The sequence below is a fragment of the Pithys albifrons genome, chromosome 5 (assembly GCF_047495875.1).
Source record: "Pithys albifrons albifrons isolate INPA30051 chromosome 5, PitAlb_v1, whole genome shotgun sequence".
Taxonomy (NCBI): domain Eukaryota; kingdom Metazoa; phylum Chordata; class Aves; order Passeriformes; family Thamnophilidae; genus Pithys; species Pithys albifrons.
Window position 1 is genome coordinate 52280891 of NC_092462.1, and position 19672 is coordinate 52300562.

General features: G+C 36.5%; 1 protein-coding gene across 2 annotated transcripts in view; it reads right to left on the bottom strand.

Moving 5' to 3' along the window:
- Nucleotides 1-19672, bottom strand: part of WDR19 (WD repeat domain 19) — a 42559-nt gene that overhangs the window by 3233 nt on the left and 19654 nt on the right. For both annotated transcript variants that reach the window (XM_071556625.1, XM_071556626.1), the window contains 15 exons: nt 19380-19489; nt 18642-18699; nt 17604-17750; nt 17411-17493; nt 16457-16540; nt 15241-15387; nt 14670-14794; nt 12948-13060; nt 12062-12130; nt 11631-11708; nt 6392-6488; nt 4058-4182; nt 3332-3413; nt 2586-2736; nt 744-867 (listed from right to left, as the gene is read on the bottom strand). In XM_071556625.1, coding sequence (XP_071412726.1) covers nt 744-867; nt 2586-2736; nt 3332-3413; nt 4058-4182; nt 6392-6488; nt 11631-11708; nt 12062-12130; nt 12948-13060; nt 14670-14794; nt 15241-15387; nt 16457-16540; nt 17411-17493; nt 17604-17750; nt 18642-18699; nt 19380-19489 — 1593 coding nt within the window. The remainder of the gene's footprint in view (nt 1-743; nt 868-2585; nt 2737-3331; nt 3414-4057; nt 4183-6391; nt 6489-11630; nt 11709-12061; nt 12131-12947; nt 13061-14669; nt 14795-15240; nt 15388-16456; nt 16541-17410; nt 17494-17603; nt 17751-18641; nt 18700-19379; nt 19490-19672) is intronic.

Sequence of the window (19672 nt, forward strand, 5' to 3'; positions counted from 1 at the left end):
TTTTATCCTGTACTTGTAGGATGACAATTTACTTGAACCTTAATAAAGTTTACAGTAACTTCCACTGGGAATGTACCCCTGCCTTTTCAGTACACTCTAAAATGTTAGAACTTCTCATCTCTGTAAGGATCAGAAATCTAAGAACTGCTGAAGTCACTGGCTGAACCATTACTTCTTAACCTTCTGTTACATTCTGGGCATTTCCCAAAACACTTTAGAAATTTTTGTTTCTTTGGTTAGATTTGTTTTAATAGTTTTTTTTTTTCATTTGAAGTCTTGGCAGGCTGGAGTTTAGGGGAGGAGAGTTATGCCGTCCACAAGCTCCTGTACATGGAAAAGGGGACTTCTATCTGCTGTTAGAGCCCATGAGCAAAGGGCTGAGCTGGGAAAGCACCTGCAGCACAGTCCTGTCTTTGCTCCCAAGTGCACCAACTGCACCCAGGGCACATGTGCTGAGGATTCTTGGTACTCCACCTGCTTTCTCAGGAAGATAAATTGTTCCAAAATGACCTCCTGATTTTACTGTCACCCATAAGCAGCAAGTCAGGACACTCTTATGATTGTCAAAGACAACAAGAATGTTTTTTACTTATTTGGTAACACATCAGGAAAAGACATAAACCCATAAAAACATCTAGCTTAGTTCTACTCGCAAACCAAACATGTTTTGATAAACTTATTTTTAGAAGGGAGACAAGCTTTGCTTTCACTGTCACAGAGCAGAAAGCATGGCAGACACTCACAGTTGCAATGCAGTATGGGAGGTTGTTCTTACAGCTGGGACACAAAAGTTCATACTCCGGGAGCTGGAACGCACAATAGGGACAGGCTGTTGTTGGCTCCTCTGTCTCGCTTGTGTCTCGATGTCTAAAAGACAGATACAACTGTGAATAAAACCCTCGAGCTGTTTGAACAAAGCTGTTTTACAATGCCTTGGATGTTTAGCAAGTGTTTGTCCTTTGAGTTACTTGCATAGTTTCCAGCTACTATTTTATATTCTATCAGCTCATTCCTTTTAACTATCACCTAAGCTTCATCAAAATTATGTAAACTTGGAAATACGTAACTTTCCATTTAATGTGTAGTTTTGTTCCTTTCTCCTCCAAAAATGATGTAGAACAGTTTCAGAGAAAGGTCATAAGAACCAGCATACACAAAATAATAGCTGTAAGCTACTTAATGTAATAATGTAAGCTGACATTCTTCAGGTCCTGAAAAGATATGACTGATAGAGGGGAAATAAAAAACAATTAAAAAATAGAGGTATATAAAATCGTAAGTGACACAAAAAGGGTAGATCTCTCCAAAGAGGAAAACTACAAGGCATCACTTTAAACTAGCCATGGACCAGTCTTGACAAAATGGAACTTCTTGTCATAGGAGTCACCTGTTGCTAAAAATTTACATGGCTTCAAGCAGAGATTGGATAAGCTCATGGAGAGCTTACAGACTTACTAAATAAATACCTAAACCACTCACATGAGCTCAGCAAGTCCCTGAGCCTCAAAATGGTTAGAGGCGAGTAGAATAAATGAAACAAGTGTTACACAATTACCTATGCTTCCTCTCCTGGCAGAAAATACTGGCAAGGAACTGCATTGGTGAGGCCACACCTTGAGTACTGTGTTCAGTTCTGGGCCCCTCAGTTCAGAAAGGATATTGAGATGCTGGAGCGGGTCCAGAGAAGAGCAACAAGGCTGGTGAAGGGACTGGAGCACAAGTCCTATGGGGAGAGGCTGAGGGAGCTGGGGTTGTTTAGCCTGGAGAAGAGGAGGCTCAGAGGTGACCTCATCACTGTCTATAACTACCTGAAGGGAAGTTATAGCCAGGTGGGGGCTGGTCTCTTCTCCCAGGCACTCAGCAATAGAACAAGGGGGCACGGGCTTAAGCTCTGCCAGGGGAAATTTAAATTGGATATCAGAAAAAAATTTTTTACAGAGAGAGTAATCAGGCATTGGAATGGGCTGCCTGGAGAGGTGGTGGATTCACCATCCCTAGAGATCTTTAAACACAGATTGGACGTGGCGCTGGGTGCCATGATCTAGTAAATGAACTAGAGTTGGACCAAGGGTTGGACTTGATGATCTTGGAGGTCTTTTCCAACCCAATCGATTCTATGATTCTATTCTATGATTCTATGATTCTAATCTATCAAAACAAAACTTCAGATAAGGAAAAAAGTCAAATATTTTATTTGCCCTCCCACTCTTTTTTATCTTAGCTATTTAGTCAGTAGGCTAAATCCCAGAAGAGATAATGCTGATGCTGTAGTGGCTAATGGTTTGGCCACATATTCTCCACTAGAGACCAACTAAACCTGTATGGCTGCACTTGGCACCTGCATGGACAAGATGGAAAAAGTTACTGCTGGGGAGGAAGCATTTTACATGCACACTGCATTTAAAGTTTATCACATCCAAGGGAAGAGAAGGGTCTTTAATTTTCAGAGAAGGGTGGAACATGATTCTTGGCCTTCCACATTTGAGAGAGTGAAATAGTATGAAGACAGGATAAAGGCTTTATGAGCAGAAAGAGCATTACAAATAAAGCCTTGATATCATGTACATTTGATGAACAGCACTCACCTGACCATTGTTTCAATCTTTTTTTTGTATTTAGGATCTATTTTACTCCGATACTCAGGTCTCATCAACATAGCAGCAAAGTTGAAGGCTGAGTTCTTCAACCCTGCCCGGTGACACTCAATTACAGTTGAAGTCAAAATTGGCACAATGTCTGTAATAAAATGAAACAATGAAACCTCAAGTATTTTTTGCCAATATTAATGTTCAAAACCTTTGAGCTAATATGGCTAAAAAGGTATTGATGAAAAGACTGTAGTTTTCTTCCTCATGGTACCCAACTACAGATTTTGGGCCATTCCTGTAAGCATATACAAGAAAACCAGTTTCACCTCTCACGGATTGCATTCCTGAGCTCAGCATGGCAGCAGGAATGTTCTGATTATAACCATTTCTCCCAAATCCTACATTTTCCATGTACCCAAAAAGTATTTTCAAAAGAAGACCAATTAAAATTTTGTCATAACATCCCAGAACTAATCAGTTCATTACACATGATCCTGGGACTCTGTGTGCCTCAGGCACCTCAGTACTGCACTGGGTGAGGAAGGATTAAACTGCTGCAGAGGACCCCACCCTGGAGGCTGTGTATCAAAGAGCTCTCCCATGGAGGACGGCAGAGCACACTGCGTAGTCACACTGCTGTGTGCCAACGGGATCACAGGAGGAGAAGGAGCCTTGTAACACAGTGCTGACTGATGAGCTGCCCTGCAGAGCACAGCGTGCTCCCCTACGCTGTCAGCACTTACGTGATGGGAACTTGCTGATATTGTTGGCTACACGTATAAGCATACGTGCTCCCTTCAGGTGATCACCACGTTTCACGTGAATCTGGAACATAACAAACATACCAAAATTACTGCAGTCACTAGAGAGGAATTCCTGCAGCCTGTTCTTGGCATTCATCTTGCTGGGAGCTGAGCGTCCCAGGTTCTTCCATGAAACTGAGCAGAGTTGTACTAAGAGAAAAGAGCAGAGACTCCATAGTGGCTCTTTACCAGAACAGCCTTTCTGGCCTTCATCCCACTATTTGCAGGCTCTTGCCTCCTTGCTGGTGAAGAGGAAGGCCAGAAGCTGGCTGTAGGCTGAGTGGATATCCTGAGGGGCATCCCTGGATTAACTGCTAGAAATCATTTGAGCCCCCTGCTTACTTTAATTTACAGGAAGCTGTGCTCTACCTATGGATAATAACAACAAATACTAGGAGTGTAATATTTTTAGGTATGAATGCAAAAGAAATACCAGAGGCCATATGTAATTTTGAATTATTAAGTATTTAAAAAAAGAATATGCTAATCAAAGAGGCAGAAACAACCATGGATTGTCCTCCCAAAGCTTGCAATTGGCATGCACTTGGATTCTGTGATACAATCTATACAACAATGTAATTTATGGATAAAGAACATCCACATGAACAGTTCAATAAATCAGAGACTGTGCCACTTATGCATAAATTCAAATTTTCAATTCTTTACCTTCACTAAAATATAACTATGTAGAATCATAAGGTTTGTAGCCATCTCAGAAGAAATTTTAATCTTCTGGGTCTTTAGCTCTGAATACATACTGAAAAGAACATCACGTGCATTTCGGTAGTTTCCTTAAGAAAAAAAAAATAATGAACAACAAATTTAACCTTTCATAACAATTTTTTTACTTATGACATGTAGAGAAGCTGAACAGGAAGTTATGTTGATTCTTAAGAGTAAAATCTTTGCTTGGCAATTTTGTTGGAGAGCCACAAGAAGTTGCTTTTCACAGTATCCTAAACAGTATCAGCCAGGGAGTCAGATAAAAAAAATTACACTTGGAGAAGTAATCTAAACAGTAGCAAAATACATATGTAGATGACAATGTAATATAATGAACTTCAAAAGTGGAAGACACTGTTTCCACAATAAACAGGAGAAAAGGTATTTTTAGAGCATTTACAGATGTTATTTCTTTTTGTTTTTCAATGTCAGATACTCAAAAGCTATTGCTTAAATGCTAATTTAACATACTTTTACACGATTGCTTGCTTTGGCAACTTCCTTCCTCTGCAAACAAACAAACCAACCCAAAACCTGTTGAGAGGTAATTAAAATTTTAATGTTAATTCATTAGATACACTGCTTCAAGGTTACTATCAAGGATTGTCCAGAAACCACAGGATTTCATTAAATTATTGACATAGCTGAAAACTAGTGTTTAGTATTGTTAGATTATGCTTAGTTGTTTGTTTCTGCTTTGTTTTATTTCATTATTAGAGTCTGAGGAAGATACACTCTTTGGAAGTGGAGACATTGAAAGGAAATTTCAGATTCAGTTATTTCAGCAAGCTTTTTCCCTTGTCTCTGTGTATTTCTTTATCATGAAATGTTTTTACTCTATAGAGCAATTTGTAATGTGTCATTGTACATTACAATTGAATCACATTGTGGAATTTGTGAGGCAGCTAAATATCACTCCAGAGTGAGTTGCTGGAAAGCAACATTATTTTTTCATGCTGTGTTATTTGTTCTCAGAATAATACGACCAGTCCTAGAACCACATGATTTCACAGAATATTCCGAGTTGGAAGGGACCCACAAGGATCTTCAAATCCAGCTCTTAAGTGAATGGCCCATATGGGGCTCAACCCACAAGCTTGGTGCTATCAGCATCATGCTCTAACCAATTGAATTAATCTCATAAAACCAACTTCAAGGAAAACTTCACATAAAATGGCATACCCAAAGTAAAACATCAAATAATACGCCTTAGTTATTATTACATGGATTTTTAAGGAAAGAACAAACTATATTTGGTGCAAACTTCAGAACCAAACTCACTGAAATCTGCTGAAGGAAGAGGGGCATGATTGAACACTGTGCCTCTCCAGAAGAAAGAGTTTTTGCAAGATTGGTGTGTTTAATGAGATAAATAAATACTGTGCTTCTTATTACATGGTTTCAGAACACATCTATACTATTACAGAATAAGAAATCCACTGTGGGTTACTACCTTCTAGATACAAGCTTTCAGATTTAGAGAAGCTAGTAAGTATTTAAACCCTTGATTCTTCTCATTCCCTGCTTCTGTAATTAACACAAATGCATTATTCACTACTATGATGGATTGGGAGATTTGCTTGCCAAAGGTTTCAGAGTTTCTTCCACTCCTTAGTGCAATCCTGAGGAGCAGCTCATAAATGTTAATATGCTGGGGCTGTTCCCAAGGCTGCTATTTTTCCTTTATAGATTTTTTTTTACATAATTGAAACAAAAAGCAAGCAGCGTTATGGTAGGGTTGTTGCCATGACTACAGAGGAGGGAGAATAATGGAGATGGTAACTATTTTTCTTTTAGCACTCTCTTCTTATTTTTCTCTATTTCTAATTTCAGCTACCCATTGCAATGGAAAACAAGGCTTAAGTAAGCATGTGGTTCTTCAACAGAAATCTTATCCTGTGCACATCTTCCAGTGAAAGAAGTCATGTGCAAAGACTACAGGATGAGTATTCAAGTCAGAAACCACGTGCAGAAATTGCAATTCTATGCCCTGGGATACACAGAAAATTAAAGTCACAGGCTGTCTTAATCACTATGTCTACTTCAATGTAAATAAAGAATACAGGTATTTTCCAAATTTTTTTCCCCCCAATATTTAATAAACAGGTATGAGCCCTAACATTTTCACAAAGGCTACTTTCAATTCAAAATTAAACTTGAATATAATTCAGAGCACTGATGCATGTCTTCTCTAAGTATAATCCTACATAAATAACAGTACTCTGGGTATCTAAGGAGGTAACATCAGATGCTCTCACATCAGGGAAAACAACTTACCTGAATGCTGCTCCTCCCTGGCGATTATTACAGCAGTTCTGGCAGCTTCTCGGTACTGCTTCAGTGCCATGTATAGGCGGAACAGGTACTTGGCATCCTTAATGGAATCAGTACACAAGCGATTAATACTGACCGAATACATACTGCTGTACCCCCTTTCTTTACAGGCTCCTCCCACCACCACACCCCCCAAAGAAAGCAGACAAGTTGGCTGGTTTGATGAAGAGCTCTGTGTATCAACATGGTTCGGCTGTGCCACGTTCACCTGTCAGGTGTGGCTGTCAGCACACACAGACACCCAGCCCAGGCTGCTGCCAAGCCCTGTCCATGTGGATGCAGAGAGCCACAGAGCAGCAGGCACACGGGGAATCGTACAGGGGGAAACTCCAATGTGTGTCAGAAAAGGATCAAAGGACTCCTTTTTGAAACAGAAATCTTGCTAGAAATGTGTAAATTGCATTATGGATCTAGATGCAAACATTGCTTAGTGTGTATAAGGATGACAAAATCTAGCCATTAAAGAGCATATTGTTCTGGGAGCAGATAGTAAACATCCAAGACAGTGAAAAAAATGAAGATTAGGGTAGAATCAGCTAAAAAAGGAATAAAATTTATAATTTGCCATATTGAGTACTTCTGATGGATTACATGAATGGCAAATGTAGCAAAGGGTTTGCCCAAAAACTGGCAATCCAACAGCAGGCAAATTAGTGAAATAATTTTAAAACAAAACTAAAAAAACAAGGGGGCAGTATTGTAGAAAACAAACATGAGTTCTATTTTTGTAAAGTATACTCAAATTTCTAGTTAAAAAAAGACAACAAGAGAAAGGAGAATTGGGCCTTTCATAAGGATTTTTAGAAAATCCTCTAAGTAGGTAATTCCTAAAAATACAGCTAAAATACAAAATAAAATTACCTTGTTGAAAAGGAATTACTAAGTGAAAAAAACCCTAGGCTAGTGTCACTATTTCGTATCTTCAGCAGTGATTTTTAAAATGTTACCAATAAATCAAGTCTGTACATGATAGTCTTTTAACTAGTAAACCAGGATTAAATTAATCTGAAATATTGTATATAATGGTATGGTCCCAATTTAAATGTTGAAATCAGAAAAAAAAAGGCACTGGTAGCTTTATAGACAGTGTAACAAAAAATCCAAACCAACTAATTCTACATATTAGTGGTAAATCCAAACATTTACAATATGTATTCTATGTTTAAATGGTATAAATATTTCTATAAAAAGTTGTATTAACTGTTCTCTGTAATACGGTGTGGGTTTTGTACATAAGTCTGAGACACAGCAAAAAAAGCAGAAATTCAAAGAAACAGAAGTATGAAAGATATAAAGACATGTCATTATAGAGAAGATGAACACAAAGATTAAATTTCTACTTGAGAAGCAAAAGAATAAATGACAAAAAAAATCACAGAAATAAACTCAAGAAAGATTGGCATATAGAAAGAAAAAAGGGAAGACAAATTCTTCTTTTAGGTGGCAATTTAAGGGAAAACATTAAGTGACCAAAAGTAATTACTGTGAAACTAATGATGGAGCAAAATTCAAGTAACACATGCTCAAAAGGTTGAACATCTTAAAAACTGTAATTTAATAATAATTAAATAGTTATCTGGATAATAAGGTAATCACAACTACTTACATTAGCAGATATTATTTATTCACTGTAAACTGCCTTAAAAAGGAAAATGCTATTCCCTGAGTGGGTTAAACCAAAAATTATTTATGCTGCAATTCTTCCCAACTTGTGACCCCACCTAATGACCAGAGATGGCCATTTCACTGATGACAGCAGAAGGCTGCACTTCTTCCCCATCCAGGCTGCTTCTCCCTTTCCTTCTGTTGTGGCAGGAGGGGATCCTGTCCCAGCATGGACAGGTGGCTTTACATGGTATTTGCCATGTCCCTAATTATATTTTACTTAAATAATATATTTAAATACTTACATGGCAGCCACATGTAGGATAAAGAAAATAGAAGGTATTTAAGGAAAATTAGTCCCACGTTTTACTTTTATATTCTTACCTCTGAAGTCAGTAATTTTAAAAGCAAAAAATGCAGGAAAGAATTTTCTACTGACAATACATTTCCTACAGTCTTTAGAAAAAATTATTATTGCAATCTAACTGATCTTAATATGGGATAGCCATGATTTCAATTTAATTTTCCTTTATAGAACACATGTACTCAGAAAATATGCACACAGAAAACAGCAGAACCTTGCTAGTTAACACTCTGAAAGAAGACACATGACAAACTAAGAACATGTTAAAGTTAACAAATACAATAGTTGCCAAAGTAACACATTCAAAAAATATTTTGCAATTAGTCAGAAAATAATGCAGCAAAATTGTGGTGAGCATGATAATATTGATAAAATGGCACTTCATTAAAATGCCATGTAACTGCTGGCCATGGAAGATGCAAAGCAATCAGTCTGCAGTGAGCCATGATATGGATTGAAGATCAATGCTTGAAATGAATAGCAAGTTTCTGCTGCATGGCTACTTTTAATTTCACTCTTTCAGCTTTACAAAAATGCTATCACATAGAAGCTGCTATTTTCTAAAAACAACCCCACTTGCTTGGTAGGTTCAAAACCTGTCTCCATAGCATAATAAAGACAAATTGTTAATAAGGTAATTTTTAAAACAAATATGCATGATTCAATAAAATAAAATTTTGTTACTCACTGAGAGAGACTATGGTAGATTGGATTAAAGCATTCAGAAGAACAAAAGAGAGCTTTTAAACAAGGAAAAGAAAGCTCTACATTGAAGTTCAAAACAATGTTAAATATGGCAATTATGGCATTCACAAAAATCCTAAGTGTTTTCTAAAATCTTTAGAACGTCTTCACTGTGGAGATCACACTGCAACTCACTCCCCTTACCCAGCCCCAGGCACTTCTCTGAAGCAGATGGCTCGGCTGCTACTCTGAGAAGAGACTGGATGCTACAGTTTCTGTCCACTCAAATTCCAGCATAAATATGAAATTAGTCTTGCTTACACTGATACTGCACAGATTTTTCATCCAATGTCTCCAACAGTTTAATTATCTTTGGGCTCTTGCAGTTGAATCTGTTTGTTTTGCTGTGTTTTGCTTCTCTCATAATTTTATTAATGTTCATATTTCATATTACAGGTGAAAATAAGAGGTAAATAATAAAGGGATAGAAGTTTGGTTGTTCTTTTTTTATTATTTTATAAAAACAAAGTTTTCCTGGCCATCAACTGCCTGGTGTCTCTAAAAGTGTAAAATATCAAGCCCTTAATCTCTAGGCACCATACAGAGAGAAAAGAGACAGAATTTCACTTCCCTAACAGTATCACAAACCATAGCTGCAATACTACAGCCTTATTATTAGGGGTGAAATCAACTTACTGCACTAAGAACACACCATCTCCATTGTTACCAAACCTCATTCCTCTCAGTAAGGCAAAACTTAAGTCTTCCACATGGATAATTCTGCATGTGACTGTATTTCCCATGAGTTTGTATGAGACCCTAAATTCCCTGACTAAGCAATAGATTGCAGGCTGCAATATCCTCACCTGAGGTCTGACTTTCAAAGTAGAAACACATGGGTGCCACAGCACAGCTCACATTCCAGCTCTGCTGTAACGGGCAGCAACACTTCAAGTGGTTCAGCCACTTAGTTCCATGAACGCAAGCCCAAATATGACAATGTATTAAGAGCTCAGTAGTCATCAAAGCCAAAAATGGACTGGGAAGACTGTTTTGCTATAGCTCAAACATGGAGAGACCAGATAGTCCATCAGCAGTCACACTGCTGTAACAGAGCTGCTTGTTACTTTAAGCTCAAATGCTGCTTTTCTGGTGTCTAATAGGACACTTTTAATTTGTATTGGAAAAAAACACAATCATACCAACTGAAGAAGGACAAAATCTACTTCTTATCTTGTATATATAGCATAGACCTAATTTATGTTCTGCTTAGCTTGTGAATTATTCCCTTCTTTTATTACCAAGGCTATGGCATTGGCAGCTAATACACAAAAATTTGTCAACAAGTATCCTCTAACTCGCAAATCCACAAATACAAGAGACAAAGATGAAACAGTCTACCAGCCTGCCAAAAGCCTTTTAGTATAGCCAGTGCATGATTTGCTTTTAACAAAGGAGCAAGAAACCCGGAAGAAAGGGTAATAGCTCTTTCTAAATTTTATTAATTCATCACATGAACTTAAAAGTCTTATAGCACAGAGCATCTCACATCTCACAAAGCACCTCCTAAACAGTATAAAATAAAAAAATGTAAGGTTCTAAGTGTCCAAAGGAGATTTTCTGTAAAAATAAAGAATGAAAACATAAAAATCAGTATACTACTTTATTCTTTCATTATTAATAAAATTTAGGAAGGTCTGTCACCAAAAATCTTCAAATGTGTTTCTTGTTTTTTCTCATTTTCTATCATAAATTAAATGTGTAATTTTATTCTGCAGCCTAGAGCAGAAACTCTGTGCTTTAGCTTACAGAACTACAGCCTGTATCTGCAGAAGAAACTGACCTTGATGAATAATCAGCTCAAACTTTAAATACATGTACATAATAAGAAATCCAAAAAGAAAGACTATCTTGGAGTTGTTTTGGGCTAAGCTTGTTATGAAAACATGGTCATTAACCACTTCAGAAATTAACAGGAAATGCTAATTTTGAAAATCTGTTCAATAACTTTTTATGCCTTATATTGATGTGTGAACACAGGAACTAATGTAGCCTGGTCAACTCTGGGTTTTTGATCTTCATCTCCTATTTAGTACCTTATTTTCTTCCACTGCAACAGTTTGACCAACTCTCATACTGCAGGAAGAGATGGTGCTGTGGTTACTCTGCAGACACACACATGCTGGCTGTCCCTCTGGGCAAGGCAACAGCCAGTAGCAAACCAGCAGGAACAAACAGCCAAGTTTTGTCTCTTACCCTCAGTACAAACATTAATTTGGACTGCCTCTGTCCAACTACTTGTTTTCACAAAGATGACTGAAGAAGATTATTATATCTAACATAGTTACTCCCTTTCTTGTATTTAAGTTACTGGGTGAACAATTCACAGAGTGATCATCCAAGTCTTGCTCATTAATGAAACCAAGCTAGAGCACAATCTGCATCTACCAAAAATTTTAGGACAAAGTAAGGTCAAAATATCTTATAGCACAGCAACGTGACACAATGGAAGTGATTAAAATACAATACCCGGGGCACGCCATCACTGTCTCCTATAAGATAGTCAATGAGCTGATTTGTTAGGTCTTCATCTTTTGCTCGTCCTACCTATTAAATAAAGACAGAAGAAATCACGATATGAAAGAAGAAGGAAAAATAACTTACACATAAGGAAGGTTTTCCATAAGACACTGAAACTAGATAGATTTAGAACATGACGTTTTTAGAACAGTGTGTACAAACCAGATGATTCTTTGGTTCATCAGTTGTGACATGCAGTAGTTCATCTAATGTGTTATGTTGGGATTTTTAGGTATGTTTAGATGTCATCTTCACTGACACAGTTTTCCTTCTATTTGCAATCTGTCCAAACATACACACTGATGCCAGGAAAATGTCACAATTCTGAAAGTAAACTTATTGCAAAGATGAAGACTTTTTGTTTTATCAAAATTGCTTACTGTTTCAATTGCCATTTCTATAGCCAAGTTGTCTTCTGTGCTTGGACTTTTCATAAAGTGCCTTAAGGCCTAAAATAATACAGAAGAAAAGTTAAAACTGAGACAACTGAAATTAACTTTTTCCTAATTTTTATCTCTGCATCTTGACAGACAAGTGGCACACTGAATGCTTATCTCAACTACAGAGGTAGCTGCCGCTCTTACAAATACTCTGGCAAACAACAGTTGAGTCTTTGCCAAATTTTGGTGTACACCTTCACTAACTGTGAAAGATGGTCACAGCACTATGGTGAGGAGAAATTAAAGATTAATGTGCACTGGACTCCCCCTTATGCCACAGTTGAAGGAGCTGTCAATGGCTACAGCGGGTGTAACCTGCAAAAATCAGTAATTTTTTGGTATCTATTCAATATGCAAAACTCAAATGTTTAATAAGCATCAGTTCATTGATTTGTAACTGATCAAAAGGGTGTGTGACAATCAACAGAACTTTTTTCCTATTTAAAAAAAAGCTTTCAAGTTAGGGCATGCTACAGTATTAAATACATTAATTACTCAGCAGCTAAGTCTCCACTGGTCAAGGCAATAAAATGTAAGTAAGTTCCACCGCTGTGGATCATTCTGAAATTCATTGACAACAGTGCATCACTGATCCACCTGGAGCTTCTGCTGCTATGAAAAGGTTACATGCATAGCAGTGTATAATTCACTGAACAGAATATATGTAACTGCAAATATAAATAGTTTGCTTATGGTTTTTACAATTTTAAAAAATATCAGTATGTCATCAGTTAAGGTGCTTAAAATCTACCAATTTTGAAGTACTGGATTTTGAACAGTTTCTATGAACATTTAACTTCCACTGTTTTATTCTTTCAATACTGACCCGTCCATATTGACCACACAGTAAGAAAAATTTTCCCGCTTGAAAATGTTTCTTTTCTGCTTCAAAATAAAGTGCAATGCTCTGATAATCTTCATTGGTAGTACTTTCAGAACCTGCAACAGACATCACAGTAAGTAAGATAAAGGTCCTACTGAAGGAACAAATTCCTGTTCTACCTTTTTTTCCTACTTACATTTAAAGGAAACAAAATCCACACAGATGCAAATTACGTCCTATACATTTCTTCATATTTAATCAGACTAAATGTCAGACATTAGGAGCTAATAATGCAGTGAAATATTGTTTCCCCAGGTTTTACATCATAATGGGACTTCTGTTTCTTATAGAATCACAGAATGGTTGGGGTTGAAAGGGATCTTAAAGATCATCTAGTTCCAACTCCCATGCCACGGGCAGAGACACTTCCACTATACCAGATTGTTTAGAGTCACATCCAACCTGGCCTCAAACACTTGCAGGGATGGGGCATCCACAACTTCCCTGGGCAGCCTGTGTCAGTATTCTCACGGTAAAGAAATTTTTCCTAATATCTAATCTAAATCTACTCTCAGTTTAAAACCATTCTCCCTTGTCCTCTTACTACACACTCTAGTAAAAAGTTATGATAAAATGGTGTAACTATGATCTAATAATGAATTTTTCCATCATGTCTTGACAAGAATAAAACACTGCAAATGACTATGAGATTATCACCTGAATTACTTCCACAGTTTAAGAATATGGAAGTACACTTGTATTGTACAAAGCAAGACTACGAGGACAAATGTAACCATGTGGTAGCGGGGAATACTATCTGAGTCTTCTAACCAAGACTCCATTTTATTGTACATATGTAAACTAAGGCAGCCACAACTCCAAAGTTAGTTTTAAATACTTTTTCCACCCACTTAGGTTACAATTTGAGACATCCTGTTTGGGACAGGAGAGAAAGAAGAAAGCACAAGTAACAGTAGAACAACAGTGGCCACCTTGAGAAGCAGTTGCAACAGTGCAGCACCAAACTAGCTGTTGCCAAGTTTTTATAACCTTCATAACAAGAATTCATTTTTTAAAAGGAAGAGATTATTTGAAAATATAATTTGGTATATATATATGTGAAACTGTTTCCACAAACAGTGGTGCCTGACACAGATGAAAACTGTAACATTTAGTGCAAATGGACAAGCTGGACACTGACTGACTTGATGGCCTGAGATAAAAGTCAGCTTCTCAGTAAGGTTTCCTTTTTGGCCCTCACTGAGACATGAGGAGGCCATGAAGGACCTTAAAAAGAAAAAAACCAAAAGGCAAGTGACACATATAAGTAAGAAAAGAGCTGCAACCAAGAGAAAAGGGAAAGCGGATCAAAAAATCAAGAACCTCACCCACAGAATTCCCAGTTTCATATCAAGATCAAAGACAGGGATTCCTCAATGGACACAAGGAAATAGTCTAGAAAAATTCTTTATCTCTATTGATTAAAAAAAGGCTGCAGTAGAGGCAGGATTTGAAAACAACCCAGACTGAAGACGAAAGGGAGATACCTAAGCTGAAAGCAAAGCCTGGCTTCTAGGACTGAAGTACATGGCCATGATGACTGGAAATGGAAAAGGCTGGGAAACAAAACTTCACATCCCTTAACTTACGATTTAAAATTGGTTGAAATCAATTAAAAAACCAGCAAAACATAATGCAAGCAAAATATGAACGTAGAATACTTACTGATGATATCAGCGTAAATCTCCATTTTGTTGTGTTGTTGAGCTAATGTGAAAGCTTCATTATTACACTTGGACATGACCAGGAACTGGATGGCAGAACCATAGTCACCAAGCTGCAGAAAGAATCTAATCAGAATAACAAATTAATACCTTAGTACTACTTAGTATAAGTACACAACAAATGTTTTAGGAATATAGTAAATTTTGAGACATACAAATATGATACATTTCTAACTAATTTTGTATCTTGATTTTTTTATTTGATTGTTTATATCTTAATTGTTTTTATCTAGGTTACTAAAACTATTTTTGTACAATACAGCATGGCAACTTTTATTATTGTCTAAACTTATTGCTTCAGGTTAATATAATTTTATTCAGAAAGTTAAAAAAACCAAAATCTGTACCTGTTTAGCTGTCCAAATCTTGGAGAACTCAAATCAGTGCACTGAAATATATAGTCTGGCTGAATACCAATAACCAGAGCGTAACATGTTAGGAAGCCTCACAAACTTCCCATAGGTATGGCCTCTTTAACCCTTTTATTTTTTAACCTGCACAGTGGTTGTTACCTGGCCACCATCTTTGCTCCTTCCAGAGACTGTGTTTCCCTCACAATATTAACAGCCTTTTCAGGATTATTAAGGTGATCCAAATACAGTCGAATGACACTATCCCATTGTTTTGCATGTTCATAAGCTATCACAGCTTCCTTATACCTGCAAAATAACAGTTCTGCATCAGTTTTTCTAACTTTTAAATAACTCTTGATAATACAGTGGGAAAGAAGCATGCAGTGTTTTATTTCCGCGAGATTTACTCTGTGAAACCTTCCTTTCAGTTTGCATGTAACAGCCTTGTTCTGCATTTACAATGTTTTTTTGTCTCTATTTCATTTTCCTTTGAGAGAACAAGAAGCAGAGGCAACAGAAAAATGTCTACCTCAACACTATTTTTGACCTACTCTGCCAGCATTCCTTTTGGTATACATTAAAAGCAGCTCATCTGTTCCATAAGAAATCACTTGTGAGCTAGAGAACAATAAAAACCAAACATAATAACTGGTTTTACAATTTAAAAAATAAAGCCTCTTTTATCTTTTGTAGACAAGATCAAGAAATTTCTCACACTCCCACTACTCAATTGACACAAACAGTATTTTCTAGTCTCATCAATGCAAACATTTAGCTTTGGTGCTGTTTCATATTATAAACTATCATTATTCTGAAGCACATTTAGTTACAGGTAAGGACTAGTAGAAACTACATTTTGTGATTAAAAATAACCTATTTGGAGCCTTCACTTCAGCTAATAACTTCATATTATTTAGTATTTTGCAAGTGCAGCCATTAAGATGTAACAGTTATTTGGTTCTAGAATGAAAAAATTTCTTTCGTGATTATTCTCCCTTTGAATGACCTTTAAAAATCACAGCTAAGGAGTCATCAGAAACCAACTGAACTTCAATACTTTACTAGTGGAATATTGCATAATGTGCAGTGCTTTAAAACCCTCAGTGATTTTTTTTTAAATATATTAATGCTTGGACCAGAAAATAATCCACTAGAAACACATCTTTGATACTAGTGGAAGATCTTTAGATTATGTTTTGAATCTTCATACAACAATTTAAGTTTATGTATTTTTGAATCCATTTTCAAAACTCTATTGTATGCATAACTTTCAGTCTGTGTTTTAATTTATTTTACAAAAAGACTAATCTGTAATAATAACAACAACAACCATAAATCAACATGTTTCATATTAAAAACATGCATTCAAAAGTACCTGCCATCTGCTTCTTTGGCCTTTGCGTATTGTAGGTGAATCTTTGGAGATGAAACATGAGGAAGAAGTTCACCAACCTTTGCCCTAGAAAGAGAAGATAATAGTTATTTAATAAATACGTCTGGTTTCAAATTTTCTCCAGCAAAATGATCATATTTATATCAACACTGACACGAAGGCTAAAAAAGAAGTAATTGAACAGCTTTGAAGGCGCTTTGATATTTTCGAAAAGCTGCACTTCATAGATGTAAGAACTGGGACTTCCAGACTGCTTTATAAATGCACAGGCTTAAAGAAGGACAGTACCTTCTCTTTTTTAGTTCTGAGATGCATGGGCGTAAGAAGTGCCAGATCAACAATGAATGAGAAGGGGTCTTCCTGAACTCTCCTCCAATCAGTTCTTAATATCAGGAGTTCATAAAATGTAATTAGGCAAGAATTAAGTCCTTAAATCTCTCAGCAAATTGTACTTTTCCACTGCAGACTTTACAAGAATCAGATTAACTTTAAAAACATTAAAAAAGGTATTGAACATAATGCCAGTAATTTTGGCTACACATGATACTGACTCTACGTAAATCATTTTCAACTGTGTGAATACTCACTCTCAGCTATGTATTTTATAAAACTGAAGAAATTTTTTGAAATAACAGTAACTATAAAAATAAAATTACCAAATTCAGTGTGGATGTGTGCACATGCATACACCCACAAAGGACTCAAAACTGCAGGTTAACTTTAAACACACAGAAAAAGGAAAAAAATATTATCTCCCATTTACAGTATATTTACAACATAAACTTCTGAGAGAACCTTTAAGTTTGGGGGAAGGAACAATTAAATCAATGAAACATAATTAATAAGGCACTTGTGCCATTCAGAGAAACATTTCTTTCCAGAAAGCAGCACAGCAAGTCCTTCGAAATACAACATTTCCCTGACACCTGTACTTACCAGTTTTTACACCGGATGTACACTGATGCTGCCTTGTCATAATATTGTCCCTTCTCATACAGCTGAGCAGCTTCTGAAAATTGCTGCAATATTGAAAATCATTAAAATATAATTTCTCAATTAAGACTACGAATAAATAAAAAGCTTAATGAATTCACATATTCACTCTTAACTTTAGTAACTTTTTGAATACCTTCATATTCTCCAGAATGGTTCCACAGTCTCTTTTCAGTAACCTGCTGTGATGTTTCATGGCCTGGTTTACCCCTCGACGAATGTCTCCCATCCGAATGGACATCTGAGCCACTCCAGCAAGGCAAGCTTCATCATGTTCCTGGTACTGGCAATCAAATGAAAAGCAGTAACTATAGATAATACATTACAAATATCAGGTCACAAAAGCCACAGTTATCATGCATTGAAACAAACTAACAAAACATAACACGGACTTAATAAAATCAATTTTTGTCTCAAAATTCTTGCCTAGCTGCAGCCATCACTTATTTAGAAGTCAGCTTAGTTTTCATCTTAAACTTTTGATTTTCACATTTTGCTTACAAGATCTGTCAAGACCAAGCATAGATGAGAAGAATCTGTTTTACAGAAAGCTCAGTGCTACTCTCCTCTTTCCTCCAAAACCAACAGTAAAGAGAAACTACAAGCAGGATATTTCCCTTTTTTTTTTTTAAGGTGGTAAGGCCACTGATGTTTCTGGCTTGAATCCAGAGAACACTAATATTTCCCCTATTATATTCCCCTATTATAATTTAAGCTGCATCACAATGGACATTTTGTAAATATTAAGGGAAATAGTGCCAGAATAAGGATCCACTGAATAGGATGCTTATTTTCTAACACAATCATTGCTTGTCTTTATATAGATAACAATCCAGTAAACAACAGAAGGAAAAATTACAACTTTTGGTATGATAAAGAAAATCCTAGCAGTATCTTCTCTGACATTGCATACCTATTATATGAAACTGTTCAAACTATAAAAACCTAAGTTCAGGTATGTCATGTTAATACAATGGCAAAACCACTGTATCCCTAGAGAAAGCATTGTTCTGTATATTAAAAATAAGAGAAGTACAAAGACTATTATCCCGAAAGCAATAGGCATAAAAGTTTAGATGAATTTAAAAAAAACAGAATTGAAACGAGTCTGCAACATGACAACTTAATGTATATTATGACAGTACAATGCTACAAATACTAAAAGAGGAATTACCTTATTGTCTCCAGTGATCCCCTTCTCATAATGTGCCAGAGCATTAATATAATCACCCCTAAAAGAAAACTGGAAGTTATACAGAAGAATGTTTTTAACAGGAAGAGATGTGTGTACAGGTCTTGCTTTAGACATAATGACTGCACAGAAGGATGTGAAGTTTGTGAGAGGTGGACAGTTACACAGGCTGTCATGGCACTTCCTGTGGACTTCATCAAGCTCTCAGTCAAAGCAGCATTCCATCTCTCAATTCCATTGTACTGAGACCAATAAACTTCCTTTGAAGGACGGACAAAAAAATCTATCTGCACAATACACCTCAATAGTCTCAACTCTACTTCCACATTTTTCTTGAAGAAAAGTGAAACTAACCTATTAAATTGTTTAGAAATTTTGCAACAAAAAACCAAAGATGATTATTTTTCCTGGAGTTTGGACTTCCTCCATTTCCCAAGCAATTGCCTGCAACAAAGTATTTATTAAGTAGATGATATTATATAGTGCATCTATCAGCTGCAGAGAACCCAGATATACTGAAATTAATCAAAACTATTATTTGCTAACATATGTCTCTAGCATGAAGTATTCCTTGCAAAACTCCTCCTCACACTACAGCTGCAAGACCTCACAGAATCCTCTCTCAGCAATGCAATTGTCTGAAACAGCATTATTTTGTGTTCTATTGAGTATGACTACAGGTTTAATAACCTTATACTGCAACCTTACAGGAGAACTTACATGAATTCAAGCTGCATTGCATATTCCTTTGATATGAAAGGGATTTGGTCTGGGGCCAAGCGCTTCGCCAGCTGAAGGGCACTGTCCCAGTGCTGCAAGTCTTTTCGCATCTATTGACAAAGAACAGCAACATGTTCTGATGCAAGTATCAAATTTGGAATTCTACTGTGAACTTTAAATTATTCTAAATAAAAGTACTGACCTAATATTCTAGAAAGATTCAGACAATTTGAGAGACATTCATCCTATAAGGACTACAGGAAACTATAGCCAGCCTCACTCACTGCCTGGTA